Source organism: Polyodon spathula, chromosome 19 (assembly GCF_017654505.1).
Source record: "Polyodon spathula isolate WHYD16114869_AA chromosome 19, ASM1765450v1, whole genome shotgun sequence".
NCBI lineage: Eukaryota > Metazoa > Chordata > Actinopteri > Acipenseriformes > Polyodontidae > Polyodon > Polyodon spathula.
This window is the reverse complement of record NC_054552.1, coordinates 23,281,229-23,296,732: the sequence shown is the minus strand read 5'-3', so window position 1 is coordinate 23,296,732 and position 15,504 is coordinate 23,281,229. Positions and strand designations below refer to the sequence as shown.

At 39.7% G+C, this 15,504-nt stretch overlaps 2 protein-coding genes across 4 annotated transcripts; both read right to left on the bottom strand.

Annotated features, from left to right (window-relative positions):
* Positions 1 to 108: 108 nt before the first annotated feature.
* Positions 109 to 6,105, bottom strand: neil1 (nei-like DNA glycosylase 1). Of its 2 annotated transcripts, none has more exons than XM_041218568.1 (10): positions 6,058 to 6,105; positions 4,733 to 5,204; positions 4,232 to 4,351; positions 3,869 to 3,980; positions 2,978 to 3,077; positions 1,539 to 1,663; positions 1,208 to 1,235; positions 798 to 862; positions 381 to 567; positions 109 to 221 (listed from the first exon to the last, which is right to left on the bottom strand). In XM_041218568.1, the coding sequence occupies exons 2-10, from the start codon at positions 5,185 to 5,187 to the stop codon at positions 169 to 171; spliced, it is 1,245 nt and encodes a 414-aa protein (XP_041074502.1). In that variant the 5' UTR covers positions 5,188 to 5,204; positions 6,058 to 6,105; the 3' UTR covers positions 109 to 168. The 2 variants fall into 2 exon arrangements, with proteins under 2 accessions (XP_041074502.1, XP_041074503.1); XM_041218569.1 differs by having other exon boundaries at positions 381 to 564.
* Positions 6,106 to 8,677: 2,572 nt separating this feature from the next.
* On the bottom strand, positions 8,678 to 15,193 carry commd4 (COMM domain containing 4). Of its 2 annotated transcripts, XM_041218570.1 has the most exons (8): positions 15,142 to 15,193; positions 14,270 to 14,341; positions 13,298 to 13,363; positions 12,891 to 12,930; positions 12,402 to 12,521; positions 11,634 to 11,714; positions 9,878 to 10,054; positions 8,678 to 9,446 (listed from the first exon to the last, which is right to left on the bottom strand). In XM_041218570.1, exons 1-8 carry the CDS (start codon positions 15,142 to 15,144, stop codon positions 9,406 to 9,408), a joined length of 600 nt encoding a protein of 199 aa, XP_041074504.1. In that variant the 5' UTR covers positions 15,145 to 15,193; the 3' UTR covers positions 8,678 to 9,405. The 2 variants fall into 2 exon arrangements, with proteins under 2 accessions (XP_041074504.1, XP_041074505.1); XM_041218571.1 differs by lacking the exon at positions 9,878 to 10,054.
* Between the last annotated feature and the right edge of the window lie 311 nt (positions 15,194 to 15,504).

Below are 15,504 nucleotides of genomic sequence, written 5' to 3'. Positions count from 1 at the left end.
AACCAACTTCTTTTACTAGGTTTATGTAAACCACAGGAAACACACCAATTATGAAAATTGTATTTATATTTATTTTTAAAATAGTCTTTAATTTTTTTTCTCTAGCAGAACTTTAATGTTTTCACAATATTCTATAAAAAATTGATGTGTGTGGGATTAGTTGCGGGATTAGTTGTCCTTAGACTTGGTCCGCGTGCTTCTTCGAAGCTGCCTCCTTGGCACTAGGACAGAAGAAGGAACAACTGAAGTGGAGTAAGACATCAAACAAAATGAAAATTCAGATTTACTAAAATGATTCCAGATCAAAGACAGTGACTACTGCACAGCATCTAATCCACAAAAAGTTACTCAAACTATACTGGAAATGCCCATTCCCTCACCTGCCGTCCCAGGAGCGTCCTCATCCTTTTCCGGTTTGCTTTTCTTTTTCCTCCCCTCACTACTCCTTGAGCCCTTCCTCTCGTTCTCTCTCATCTTCTTACTTTCAATGTGACTTTTCACTCTCTTCTGCGCACCTCCCTTCTCTTTTTTAATTCCCTTTGCTGGTGGCTCCTCTTTGACTCCCTGCTGTAGAAACAAAAGACACTTCAGTGCTTAAACAAGGGGGTTCCCAAACCTTTATCTGAGCCCACCTTTGCATTTCAAAAAGCCACTCTATTGATTTAAAAATGAGTTGTGTTTGTTAAAACCATTTAAAACGAGTTCTACCCACAAAGCTCAATTGACAACAATAATGCATCTTTATTAACACACTTTATTAACACGTTGCATTGTAGTCGCTTCTGCTTGCTTTCTACCTGTTTGTCAGTTTTGTCTTCTCTCCGACTCTTCCCCTTCCTCTTTGCTTTTGGAGATTTGGATACTAGAGGGAAAGAAAGCAAACACAGGTATTAAACTTCCCCAAATCTTTCAGTTTTCCAATCAATTGTAAAGGGAAGGGCAAAGCTGAGCACCACAGGAGAAAACATTACTAGACCTCTGAGCATCAAGCCAAGAAATGTACAAAAGATGCAACACCTCACAGGTCGCTCTATACAATCAGTGCAACCAGGACAGGGTATTTGTAATTCAAGCACTCAGGCAGGGACTGTTTCATTGAACATTTTAATTGTAGAACCAGATATATTACTATTATTATTATTACTAATAAAAAAACTACTACTAATAATAATAATAATTTGTTCATATAAAAAAAAGAGAAAATCACCTTTTGGTGCCAAGGGACCAGGTTCTCCCTGAAAAAAGCAAACCAATAAACAAGTCTGTAAGTGAAATACTCCCTCAGAGTTATAAATGTAAAATTATATCAGCTTGATAAAATGTTGCTGCCTTACAACTGCTTTAAAGTCGTACTGAATTAATAATAAATTAAAAATTAATAATAAATTTAAAAAAAAACACTGATGAATTCAGTTACAGTAAGGTTTTGCTAAACTTCAACCATCTTTATCACAGACTGGCACATCTTTAACGCTGCTGTAAAAATAGCAGTTCAGTACATTTAATGTCATAACGGGTAAGTGAACCCAGTTTATTACCTGGAACCAGATGGTCCTGCCATTGTGATCTCTCAGGGACTTCATCCCTAACACACAGTAACACTGCATCCAGGCCTGGAACATAGAGTAATCATCTGGTTTCTCAGGATCGTAACCCTTACCGCCTGTTACAGGAAACAAAGCAGCACTAGCACAGGATCCTGTCTGTCCTTTTAGTGGGAACTACAGTATATTAAACACTTTTAAAACGGTATGGCATGTTGATTTATTATTACTGTTTTATTTTATTTAGATTGCTCAATTCTTCCTCCAATTTATAATGGGCAACTATGTTCCCTCATCCCAGCTATTCCCCACGCAGCTCAGGAAAACGGAAGGTTCAGTGGGCGTCCTCCGATCCCACGACCAAGCCTACTTCCTCTATTACACCCAGCAACTCGAGCAGATGTCAACGAGCTGCCAGCCACAAAGACAAAGGCCAGCCCTGCAGGTGTCCATCAGAGCGGACACGGACACCATGTGGCCGTGCTTTTACCAGTGAGCAGGATATGATACTTTAATATCTCTGGTTACCTCTAGAATGCTCAGCCCTGCTGCTGTAAATAGTGTGTCTGGGGGAATGTAAGGTTGGCAGGGATGGGGTTAAATCTGTCCCTGCCAGCACACAGGTGTGGCCATTCCCCAGTTAGGTAATTGATGCTAATTGGGGAGTGGCCACATGTATAAAAGCCAGGAGAAATCCTTTGTTTGAGAGTGGTGTTTGGAGAAGGAAAGCCAGTGAAGGCGTAGCTCAGCCTGGCTCTTGTACGTTTATTTTCACCCTTGTGTCATATTTGTTTGTTTATTAAGGTTTTGTCCCTTTGTGGGATTAATAAACGTATACACTAGCGCTTAAACTGCATCTTTCCAGTTTCAGAGTATCCTTCCTGTCTGTAACAGCTTGGGTCGTGACGCTATCCTGCTTCAATTGGTCAGGTTCTTCTCAACAGTGATTAATAATGAATCAAAAGCTTGTTGTATTAAGGGATTTCATTCTAGGAATCTATAAGACACTCACAGGCATTCAAGGAGGTGTCCCACTTACATACATTCACTGACATACACAAAACTTTGCTGGAGTCAGTACTGTGAAAATGTAGGACTCTATGACTTATGACCACAGCATGTTGAACAGCAAATACTATTATTATACAAATATTAAATTCAAACAAGTGGTTGCCAGCATTTAGGCATGGATAGCTCAGTTGGTCTCTGTAAGCTTCATTATCAGTATGTGAATGACATCTGGTTGCAAAAGTCCAGGTCAGTTTTAATTAAATAGTCACCTAGATTCTAATATCATTCTATAGTATTGCCAATTCGCCTCAATTGGACGTTCTCACTATATAACTTCCCACACGAGAGACCTAGGAGATACCACGCCTTGGTTACACATTTGCACGAGATCTACAGTATAAGAATAGTGATCATCGCTTTACCCAAGTTAATGACCTCCATTGGCACAGAGTGACAGAGGTCGAGAAAGTCTTGACTGTCCATTTGCACTTTGATCTTCTGACTCAGACTCATCTCAGAATCCTGCAAGGGAGGGAAAGGACTTCAGTGCAAGGGAACCACAGATCTGAGCTTAAACACATAACTTATACCAATGCCTGCTCTGGGGAGATCACGGTAGCTAGTTTTTCACAATAAAATTCTAAATTCTCAAACAAAAAAGAAGTGTAAACCTGCGTTTTTCCGGGACTGAAAAGGCTAAAATTGAGTTTCCCTGGCCACTATATAGGGAACCAAGCAATAAGTAAATTTAATACAAATTAAGATGAAAGCCTGCAGACCAGTATCACTTGTATTGGACAGGTTTGTCAATGTAAACATCAGGTCATGTATTGTTACCAAAAACATACAAAACCAGCTTTTTTGGTTATTTTAGTGTAAAACCTAATTCTATGATGGGATAAAACTCCAGTGTTTGCCTCCATCATGCCATATCAATGGCTCATTATGCAATGTAACAGTTTTTTGTTTGTCCTTCATCACCAAAATCTGTAGCGTCTAATTTTGAGTTTGCTAAAAACAAAGGCTGTTGCTATAAAGAAGTTTGCAATGTTCCCAGACTTGTTAATCACAGTTTAGTCTCCTGTGCGCTCGACTGCGCAAAGCAGCTTTACCCAAATACAAGTTTAGCAATCAGGACAAGCTTCCTTCCTTCCTTCATGAAATCTGTTTGCCGTAAGGTTAAACAAGGGATCCAAGGAGACCAAGTAATTACGCATCAGTATTAACTGTAGAGCTGTGGGACACTGTAATCTGAAGTCTAGACATCCAGTTTGCTGTGTAGAACCGGTCTGTCTCAGTCTGTATTCTCAAACCTGATGCGACTGGCACTGCCCTTGTCCTGGTTTCACTTCCAGCAGCTCTCTTTTCTTTGGCAGCAGCCCGTCCAGGACAGTCCTTGCCTTCATAAAGGGGGGGATCTTTAGCCTGTGAAGGGACAGGCACATTTTAACAGGCAACATAACATCACCCAAAGTGCAAAACGAGAAGATACTCGAACATAAAAGACATTACAGATTGCCTCACAATACAGAGTAATGCCGTTATCCCTGTCTTTAGATTTGTTGTAACTTCTGATGGTTATTGTGCACTATGCCAGACAAAATAGTCATTTTGATTGGCTGAGAGTGGCTTTGTGATTTATAATAAATGCAATGAAGTAAATCTTCACATCTCACCTGTACAGTATCTCGGCTCGCAGGTAGTTTCCGATCCCATTGAAGTATTTCTGGTTCAGCATCGCTTCACAGATGGGCTTGTCAAAAGCTCGATCTGACAGGTTCGACAGCACGTTAGCCCTGCAGAGGCCAGAGATAAAATATTATCTCAACACCTTTTTATCAGATAATTCTGGCTCAGGGTGCAGTGGTGTTCTCATCTTAGCATGCAGTGTACATTAATCCACATCAAAGTCATCGCATACTGCGACACATTTGGCAGACCGAACGGCAGGCAGGTGGTGTTTGGGTCAGGAATGAGCTGCACTCTCTCACTTGCAGAGCTGTTTTGAGAAGCTCACATCTCTTTAAATCATGTGACAATGTCACACCCACCTACCCTCTATCTACATACTTTATATTATGATGATGAATTAAGATACTGTACCTTAATTGCACGTGAGATTGCTATACGAGAATAGGTTTCTATACGAGAAAAGTCCTGGACAGCACACCCCTTACCTGAAGCTCTGGTACTCAAACATGATGCAGGGCCCCCTGTTAGTCTGCCAGTCCCCGTTGGGCTCCCAGCTCCCGAAGCGCCTGACATCCACGAAGCTCAGCGCTCTCCGAGGCGTCTCATTGGTGTAGAAGCGCAGGTGGGCGTGCTTGGGGATCTCGCTCCCAGCAGTGAATCGGAAGAAGCCTGACATCCCAAACCGGAAGACAATGTCCATGGGCTGGCAGGCCTTACCCCCAGGACTAGCCTGAGGCTCCCCCTCCTCCTTGATGGGGGTCAGGGTCAGTCGGACCTCCTTGCCCCGGGAGGTCGCTGTGATGCAGTAGGCATCGCATGTGAAGGGCACCTCGCTATTCTTACTGACCTCAGATTTCTCTACTGGTCCAGAGAACACCAACCCAGCACAGACGCGGTTCACAAACAGACTGGCCAGGTGCAGCTCCGGTCCCTCAGGCATCTTGGGGAAATGGATGGCTTTGGAGAAACCCAGTTATAAATCAAACCCCCCTGCCTAAAGACCCTAAAGCACTGCATTAGAAATAAACTGACCGTATTAACAGCACCCCAGGAACTCAGCAGTTTGAAGCACTTGCGTGAACCCCGAAGATCTTTTAAACATGCTTATGCACCAAATACAGCTTGTACCAGAGTGGAACCATTAAACAGTACCCCTTAACTCCGTCCACATATTCTATGTGGCATATCTGACATTAACTGCAGGGGGGGGCAGGTAATAGTTACACACTGATAAGGCATCACACTCTGTAATTTACAACTGTTTCAGATTTTATTTATTTGTGCAACACAAAAAAGGGGGACCTAGTGTTAGATATCTATTTCTCATATTGTATACTGAGATGTAATTCACACAACAGCACAAATAATGCGTTAGGATTTAAAAGAAATACGTGTTGTCTTATATAAAACAACCAATTAAGATACGCGTAGTGTTTGAAAATCTATCTGCTTTCTGTAAACGGCCTGTTATAAGTTCAAAATAAGACGCATAGCTGATATGTCGTGGGTGAAAGTTGCGGCTTCTTTTACTTAATGTGTGAAACAACCAATCTTGTCTATATGCAAATAATAGATTGGTTTCATTCTCTGTGCAAAAAGTTTGACACGTGAACAATTTGTTACACAACACTTGCGTATCTGTGCAATGCAGAGTTAAATCCCGAGAGACTGTATTATTTGTCGAATGCATTTTCCATCATGGCTACTCTTTACATCGTGCAATGTAGAAGGACGTGCACACTTGTCTTCAGTGCTTGGATATTTATTACAAAAACTACAATATTTATAATAAATTAAAATACATCGTTACCTGTACTTAGGAAATATGGTATATGAAGTGAGCAGGATGTGATTGTTTCTTGAGCTCTGATTGGCTAGTATCTGAGAGGCGGAGATTAAGTTGGAATTGTAGTCTTGTGTTCGGGTAGATTTAAAGAGACAAGAGTACCGTTTAGTACAGCGGTCTCGGACTCTAGTGTTGATTACACATTTTGACTTGGCAATGGTTTAGGTCCCAACCCTTTTGACGGAGGGTTTGTATGTTTGTATGTAATATAACCAAAACATGCAGAAGATCAATATTCATTTGGTACCAGGGTTGGTATTTGCATTTGGCATAATCTATTGGAGAGAGGGAAGCTCTGTTAGCGCTGCTCAGCGTCCTTGATATCAAAGCTTCCGTTGCTTTTGATACCTGACAATGCTCAGGAAGTGCGTAAGGTTAAGTGTAAGCATTGCCCACTGGAAATGAGTTTGAACAGAAAAGCTTTGTGTAAAACTGAAACTGCATTGTACTCTTTGTGAGCAATGAAGTGTAGCTGGGGTTGAAGGGGTAGCTAGTAGAGTGAACATATCTGCAATTATACGTTTTGTTAGTCATGGCTGGCAATTAAGTAGTTTTTCTTTGTATGTCTGAACATTTAATCAACTTAAGTGGATATTATGTAGTTGTGCTTAACATATTGTTTGTTCTTTGTTTTTTTTTTTTAGAGAAAGCATGCCTCAATACCCTTGGAGCCTGCATCTAGACAAGCCAAACATCAGCCACTTCTGAGTACCCTCACCGCACCTTCTGAGACACAGAGCAGCACTGACCCTCAGATACAGACAGATAGAGCAGCCGTGAAGCTTGTGCCAGTGTCATTCATGGAGACTGTCCTTTTCTATGCTTTCATGCAAGAAACCCAACCAGCCTACAACATCTCCAGCCATAAGCACTTTGTCCATTCACTGGTATGTGAGCAGCACAACCTTCTGCACAATAAACTGGAGGAACTTGTCAAGTCAGCCCAGAGTGTTTGCTTGACTATTGATTTATGGTCTAGTAGGCAGATCACTGGCCACTTCATCATCAGCTGTGCCCTACATAGACAGTGTCGTTTGCCTGCAAACGTGTCAAGAGGATAACGCACAGCTGACAACATACGCCAATACTGTTAGCAAATTGTGGCAACTTACAACATGTCAAGTAACATTGTTAGTATTGTCACTGACAACGCTTCCAACATGGGTGCAGCCTTTGACCTGCCAGGGTTCCAGCCACAAGCCCAAGCTTCTCAGGACTCCAGTGACAATGAAAATGACCTGGATGGCGAGTGTGTCAGAAAACAGTCCCATGGAATATCTGCCTCAACATGAGACATGAGCACATTCAGACTCAAGTCAAGACCATCAACACCCTGGTCAACTTCTCATCCATTGTAGCCCACATTCAGAAGTCTACTACTACTGATCTCCTGTAAGACCAGCATAAGGCCCAGGCTGCCAATGCAACACATTTGAATAGTCAGAACAAGAGGATGAGAAGTGTACTGAGCATTGACAAAAACAAGCTTGACTCCCTGGATACAACTACCTTCACTGCCAGACTTATTCTCAAGGATTTCATCAGCATCATGGCCCCCTTTGAGGAAGTTACAGACAGGATACAGGGAGACCAAGCAGTCAGTTAGTTTGATCACCCCCTTCGTGTGATCAAGAGACATCTCTCTTCCCCATCAGAGCAAGTTGGTAATTGCCCTCATGCGCTCTATTGAAAAGCACCTATCAGAGTATGAGGACAGGACCATTTATCACAGAGCAGCTGTACTGCGTCCAAGCCTGAAGTTTCGCTATTGCAAAGATGACCAATTCTCATACCTCAAGGAGGACCTGCTCACCCTGGCCTGCACCTTCATCACAGATTCAGTCTTCCTCTTCTCTGTAAAAGAAAAGCCGCATATTCCCCTTTGAAGATGAGCCCTTTGATGTCACCAGTACACATGCTCAAGAAGTGGAAACCTACATAAAAGAAACCTGCGAGCTTCTTGCATTCACAAAAGGCAACCAGTCCCAATTTCCCCAGCTTTCCCAGCACTACCTGTGTATTCCTGCCTCCTCTGCCCGTCAAGAGGGAGCTGTTTACTGCTAACAAGATTTTTCACCCTGAGAGGACAAGGCTGTCTGATAGCGTTTATTTAGTGTAACAGTGGTTTGGTCTAACTGTAATATAGAAAGGGCATTGGAACAATGTTGAAATGACATGTGCATGTATACCTATGTTGGATCAGTACATTTCTATAGGTCAATAAGCATTTTCTTAAGATACTGTACAGTATTCTGTTTACTTCATTATATGTATCTGAAGCAGGTGGAAGATAATTATTAAACTAGTGCGTTATCTATTTGGGTGTCAGTTTTTTTGGTATCTTCCTATTCTACTGGACAACCCTTTAACCCTATCGATTGAGACAGAGATTATGAGGACAGTTTGTATGTGTGTGCACTGGTTTAATATTTATGGGACTGATTTCAGAAGTGCAGACAGAAAGTGCCACACCCTCACAGCTAGACTGTCTAGGGTAACATGAACAGTATATGGAAGCCAGGCTCTAAGGAACTAGATTTTAAGATCTAACTAATGAAAATTTACTTTGAGAAATTCACCAAAACATATGCAAAGTCTTTATTAAAAGGTGTGGAAAAATAAATGTAAAAAAAAAACAAAAAAACAAGACAACGATTGAGATTTATAACATTTGTATGTTATGTAACTATTGTGATTTATAACCTGTTTTTGTGCTGTTATATTATTGAGACAGCCCTAACAGGACTGCTTTTGTGGTGTGGGTTTTGGGTTAGCTGGCCTGCCACTGTGGTGTTCAAACCTGAACATTATATTAAAGCATTGGCTAGGCAAAGATCAGCATGCAGCTACAGACACCAACAAAAATGATATCCCTCTTCCTTAATTATAAGATTCACATACACCTGGTTTTTGGGATCTTTACAACAGGAGTTCTCAGGTTTTCTAAAATGTTTATCTCTACAATATTTTAAAAGTAAAAAGTGATTTCTCATTGTAGGCGATTTCATAGTCTCCTATTCAAGCTGATCATTCTCCACACTCCACTATGAGTGGTTAACACACACAGACTCAATAGAAAAGATCCACTTTACTGTCCTAACAAGGATAGGTCCCTCTGCTCTTCTGTCATCCTGAAGTGATTGTTGCAAGCCTGACTGAGTTCACATCATCATTCTACTTGCAGTGGTTAACAAACTGTTCTTCAGATCCTCGTTAGAATTACACAGATTCATCTTTCCAACAGCAGCCACCGGTGTATTCAATGTTAATTTACATGTATAAAAAATGGGAAAATCTAAACATGGGAATTCTTTAGTTCAGTGCATTCATCATGACTTGTGCTTGCTTGAGCTCTGAAAAAAAGAAGATGTCATAAGTTATAATACAATATAAATGAGCCCCACTACAGCTTATTACAAGTATGCAGAGTTTCACCAAATCAGCCACGTAGTACCCGAGACATAGCCTTTATTAGCCACACAAATCAGAAGCCAGACTCAGGGATAGAAACAAGACTCCGGGATAGAAACAAAACTCTAATTGCATAACAGTTTGGTCCATTCCTAGTTTTACTACGAGTTTAGTAAGACATACCTGACCTTGTTACCTGCACTCTGTGGCTAATCAAGCTCCTAGAAAAACCTGGAATGATTAAAACTGCTATAAAAGTCTTATTTCCATCCCTGCAGACCACATACAGTATGTACAAACACACACATTCATCCATTTGGAGGGACTGCAATCTCAAAGGATAGTATAGGGCTTGATCCTGGCTGCAACACACCTGTCAATAGAACTCGAAACTTGTCAGCAGTGAGAGAAGCGACGATGGGCTCCTTTGAAGCTGGGTCAGGTCCATTAACCTGGAAGCGCAGTAGCACTGTGGGCTCATTTACTTCCCGGAGCTCACTGGAGCTCAGAGTGTAATCCACCCGCCACGAGACAGACTCCAGCCGGCTCACTGCAACACACAATGACTACAGTGTAAAAACCAACACCTGGGTGTGCCTGTATAGCAAGTTGCTTAAACATTCAAACCACACAGGGTGCAAAAATGTGGCATAATTAATAAGAATTTCCTTTCCAAATAAAAAGTAATGATATTTTCATGAACAGCATTTTTAATAATGACACATGCATTGAATTGTACTGAAATAAACATGCTGCTTTTTAATTTCAATACATCTTAGAAATGACTTATTGCATAATTTCTAACCAATTAACATTTTAAATTAGCAATATCAAATTTTATTTATTTATTTATTTTTTATACAGAGCTCCTTTATTGGACGCGCCACTAGGAAGCTCCCAGGATATTTGTATTTTTAAAGACAAATATTTGATATTACTGATCTTTCTAACAACATCAATAATGCAATTACTGTAGCCAAGCCACTTCTTGACATCTATATTTAACTTCACTGATAAAAAGAAGTGGGTCATTTTTTATATCTATTTTACTCTCTAATGCTTTTGTTGATCAGTTTTACATTTAACCCTCCTATTATTTCAGAATTTAGGTAAATCTATTATGTTTTGGGTCATACTGACCCAACGCAATTTCAAACTAATTTAAAACAGCCTTAAAATGATCAAATGTTTTTATTTGCAATGTTTTTACTCTTATGCTCTTTGAGTTCAGGAGCTGTGATAAAACTTATTTGACTGCCAACCTGGGAACCTCATTTCAGAATGTCTTTGCCAGTGAGCTGCTGTTGCAATACTGACAGAGAAAATTAGACTCTGCCTTGGAGAGATAGATATAGATACATATAAGAGAGAGAGAGAGAGAGAGAGAGAGAGAGAGAGAGAGAGAGAGAGAGAGAGAGAGAGAGAGAGAGAGAGAGAGAGAGAGAGAGAGAGAGTTTGTTTGTTTTTTTGTTTATAAATATCTCCAGATAGGTGTAGCTATTTCCAGAAATAATACAAATATAACAATAATAAAATAACAAATTAAAATAAGTTTGTTTTATTCCTGCGCACAAATCTACATAGATAAATGCCAAGGGTCACAGTGACCCGAAACATCTTATTTGTATACATGACCTGTTCTAAAAAAAATAAACACCTCAAAGGTTCTGCTTTCTGTGTAGAAGTTCATGATCCCAACTTAGCAAAAGTCATAAGATATTGTACAGAAAATGAAAAGAAAAATAACATTTAAGCAAACTGGAAATCAGTGTCGGGCCAAAAAGAACCGAACCCTAATAGGAGGGTTAAAGTGGAACAAGGCAGGCATCTGGATTCCCTATGTGAATTATTATTAATTTTTGAAAGCCTTAAAAGCATTAAAATGACACCAACATTTTTTATGTAAGACTCATCCACTACATGGAGAAAGACTAGACCACCTCCAGGCACTTTCTTACCATGAGTGGCTGGAGTTGCTCACCTCTTTTGTTGCATGCACAGGACACCTACCCTGGGACCCCTTTCTTCATAAAGGCAAGGCATTCTTTAAAGTTTTATGCAGTCAGGCATTTGGGCAGATACAATGACTTGCTCACCCCTCCCAGCACAGATCACAGGCTGCTACTCACATCGAAGGCTGCTCTCCCTTAGCTTCTCTTGCAGCACGGTCTGCTTGTCCTCGTATGACTTGCATAGTCCTGTGGTGTGCTCTGCATTCACACAGGAGACAAAGCCAGGGTCAGCACACCATGAAACAAATCAGAACCGCTATGATCACCTACAAAACAGCATACTTGTTTCTGCTGCAGCTGCCTGTTAATGTGTTGCTGTGTGGACAGAGAAGGTAGCTGTAGTAACTGTACAGATCTGAGAATAATGTACTGAGGTGTCTTTTAAATGGACTGCACCCCACTACCCATGCACAGGAAAATGTGTTTCAATTTTATAATAAAAAAATTAAAAAATATATTTTTTTCTAGTTTTGCATCTCTGGAGATGCACTGGGTGCAAACACAAGAGATACAGTAAAACTTTAAACAGACAGAGCTACTACACTATGTAGTGGAAATATTTACAAATTACAACTTGTACTAGTAACCAGTAACTAGTTTGGTATGTATTTATATATAAAAAAAAAAAAAAAAAAAAAAAAAAATAGTACTGAAATAAACTGTGACTTTTTTATTCAATACATTCCAAAAAGAAAACTAAGCGAGGTGATATTCATGGCCAGAACAGTATCTTGTACTACTATTTTTTTTTTTTTTTTTTTTTTTTTTTTTTTAAATCAGCTCTTCATTTACAATAAACTGCAGAGAAATCAGAGAATCTCTCGGGTAAACTGGGACACCAGGGTTAGAAGGTGTAGCAGAAGTATCTAGTTGCTGGTCCTATACCTTTAGGCAGCCCAAGCTGCTGGAGTTCACTAGACAGGGACTCACTGTCAACGTTATGCTTGCCAGCACTGGAAAGGATGAAACTCAGAACAGCAACACTGGCCTTAATATCACCACTTTCTTGGCAAGGAAAGAACAGGAGATCGACACAAAATCAGTAACACTTCAAATAATTCACAGCATAAACCCTAATAGTTAACTTAATACTAATTTAATACTATTTTGTATGCTTATTAATTATTATTAAAAATTATCATTAAAAAAATGCTATTGAAACACTCCTTGAGGCTGACAGTGGGGGAAGCATTATACTTCAGTGCACAATGCCTCAACTACAGGCTTCAGTGCGCATCTCAACACTAATATGCTTCCCTACAAAGGGGTTAATATTAGTTGAAAGTGCTGAAACATGCAATTCACTTTAACTTGACAACTTTCAAATCTTGGATTTGATCTTTACTACCTCCCAACTTTCCTGTGATCACTTACCAAACTTGGCATCTGAAGTCAGCTTTGTCACCTTGTCGTACTGAAAGAGGGAGAGAAAGTGATAAAACCAATGATCCAATGGGGAGTTACCGACCTATGGAGAATTAAGGCTAGCCTTGAGCTCACCGGGCCTTTTGATCAGTTTCCACTCGAGGAGAAACACTCTGTGGGTTTGGCCTCCCTAAACCCACTGTAGCGCCAGAGTCAATGTGAGGATCTCCATGAAATCCCCAGCAAAGACTTTCCACTTCTCACAGACAGACCTGCGCTCCTGCATCCCACATGACTGTGTCTTTATCAGATGCACTCCTCTGACTGTACAACAGACCCTGCACACCACACGACTCTGTCTTTACCAGATGAACCACTCAAGGGCTCCATACTGTATTTAAAGGTTATTTACTTACATCAATCCCTTCTCCCAGAAGGTCTTTTAGAACCTGGACACACAGTAGCTTCATCTTCACAGAGGACTGTACGAGTAAAAAAAAAAAAAAAAGTCTGTCAGTATTCTCACTGTATTTTAATGTTCTTAATAGTGGCAGATCTGCCATCCTAAAATGCATTGATCCTAATCTGCATCACAGTTAAAATGATTGGTCTTTATGTTTTTGATCCATAAAAAATACAGATAACTGTTGATGTTTTACACACTTCATTTAGAATTGTGATACTTAAGCTGGGTTTTTACACTGCTATCTGCATGCACTGTGATTACATGATTCAGATTATAGATCAGTTACAACTATTTGTGTTCAGACTAGTGGTCTACTAAATCTACTATAATGTTAATAAATTAACAGATTATCCCTGGCGGAATGCCATAGAGGGTTTCATTAAGGAGTTAAAGAGCGAGCAATTCAGGTGTGCTGTTTAAATCCTTAACAAAGACCCCACTATGCCACATAGGGTAACAGATAAGAATCAAATTACAGAATACAGGAAAGGGTACTGTGCCATTGTGCTGCTGTGAACTTGAATGGTGCTTTAAAAGCTTTGTATCCAGAATGCCAACATGTAGGCAGCTTTGTTGCTCAGTTTGGACTTTTGAATCAAAGCTTTTCAGAACTTGTTTTCTGAATTAAAATACATGAACATTCTGTCTCTCCCTTCCCAGACTGCTGAACCACCATGCAACAAAAAAACACTCTTGTTGGCATAAAAAAGCAACTCATTTCACTTATGTAATCAGGAATAAAAAATAAATAAATAAGGTGGATCAGGTCATAGGGGATCAATCATCTGACCTGAAAGTTAAGACATTATCTTAAATTGTAAAGAAAACTTGGAGATTAAAATTGAAGTAAAAAAACCAAAACAAAAAAAAACAAACAAAAAACAAAACAAACAAACAGTAAAATAACTCAAGTTCACTTAACCAATTTGGCTAAAGTGCTGATTTCAGCCAGCACCCAATCTGGGCAGTCTAAATCTCCACAGAATCGGAACCTCTGCAAAAAGAAAAACACAGACTTGAACAGAAGCGATAACACAACACACCGTTATTTTGTACTACTCAAATCAATTAATAACCAAACCAGGGCATTACTCAATCAGCCCTATGGGCTTTGCTACTCGTTTTATAACATTTGCTACAATTAGTACTAATTTTAGACTACATACTGTTAATTTAAGAAAAGTAGCCAAACAAGTACCGAGCTAAACCACGATGAATCTGTGTTGTAAAAGTTTGCTACAACAGTTATAAAAAGCATTGAATTGTGTCTTGCCTCCTAATACTATTATATTTAAGTATAGCACATTTGTATGACGTAGCGCAGAGCAGATTTAAGAGAGGCGACTTGCTTGCATCCCTGTCAACAACTACTTATTGTACAGTTGTTTACGGAGGAATACCTTGTAAACAAACTAGACTTTATACAATGCTCACCCCAGTAAATTAAACACATAGTGTATGGATGAATGTATACACGTTATAAATTACACAGCACAACCAAAAATAAGATTCAGTAAACAACTTGAAACTAAAGAACCGGGTAGGTCCGGATTCTCAACTAACCATTACTGTTACTGTAACATTTAAAATGATTCTATTGTGGCCTAAATTATTTAGAGTGAAAATTCAAATCATATCGTTATCCGCTGAAAACGATTTTCAACCTGGATCAGGTTTATAAAATACTATAGCGTAGATTCGACGTTTGCCATGTCAAACTTGCACATATATTGCCATATTTCTGCAAGACAAAAACGTTAAAAGCAAAGAAATACAAATTAAAACAACATTTACCATCCTGCCGGCTTGAAGACAAGAAGACGATGATCATGTGATCCAGTGGGCGTAACAACCACTACCGCCACCTAGCAGATTGGAGTGTCTTATAAGATAGATAAACCTTGCTGTGTCCAGCTGTATCTAGCTGTCTTGATATACTGTATTTACACATGGGTGTACGACTTCGGTTAGGGAAAGTAATGAATGAACGCTACAGGTGCTGTTATAACATTGATATTTATTAATTGTTCCCTGTTGCTATCTCTGAATGATTTTCAGCTAAATTCAACTGGGTTTTGGAAGCAGACTCTTTATTTGATTTCAGAAAAACTGAAAATCAGCTGATTTTATTAGTGATAGAATATTATGATGTATAAA

Bases quoted from the DNA above. Each gene is read 5' to 3' on its own strand.
- commd4 (XM_041218570.1), bottom strand. The intron at 12,522-12,890 runs GTAAGTGATCAC...TTCCTTGCCAAG, and splicing joins GACTTCAGATGCCAAGTTTG to AAAGTGGTGATATTAAGGCC. The intron at 10,055-11,633 runs GTGAGTAGCAGC...TGTGTGTTGCAG, and splicing joins AAGGGAGAGCAGCCTTCGAT to TGAGCCGGCTGGAGTCTGTC.
- neil1 (XM_041218568.1), bottom strand. From the start codon at position 5,187: ATGCCTGAGGGACCGGAGCTGCACCTGGCCAGTCTGTTTGTGAACCGC. The intron at 1,664-2,977 runs GTAAAGCGATGA...TTCCTGTAACAG, and splicing joins AATGGAGGTCATTAACTTGG to GCGGTAAGGGTTACGATCCT. The intron at 863-1,207 runs GTGATTTTCTCT...CTTTCCCTCTAG, and splicing joins TGGTCCCTTGGCACCAAAAG to TATCCAAATCTCCAAAAGCA.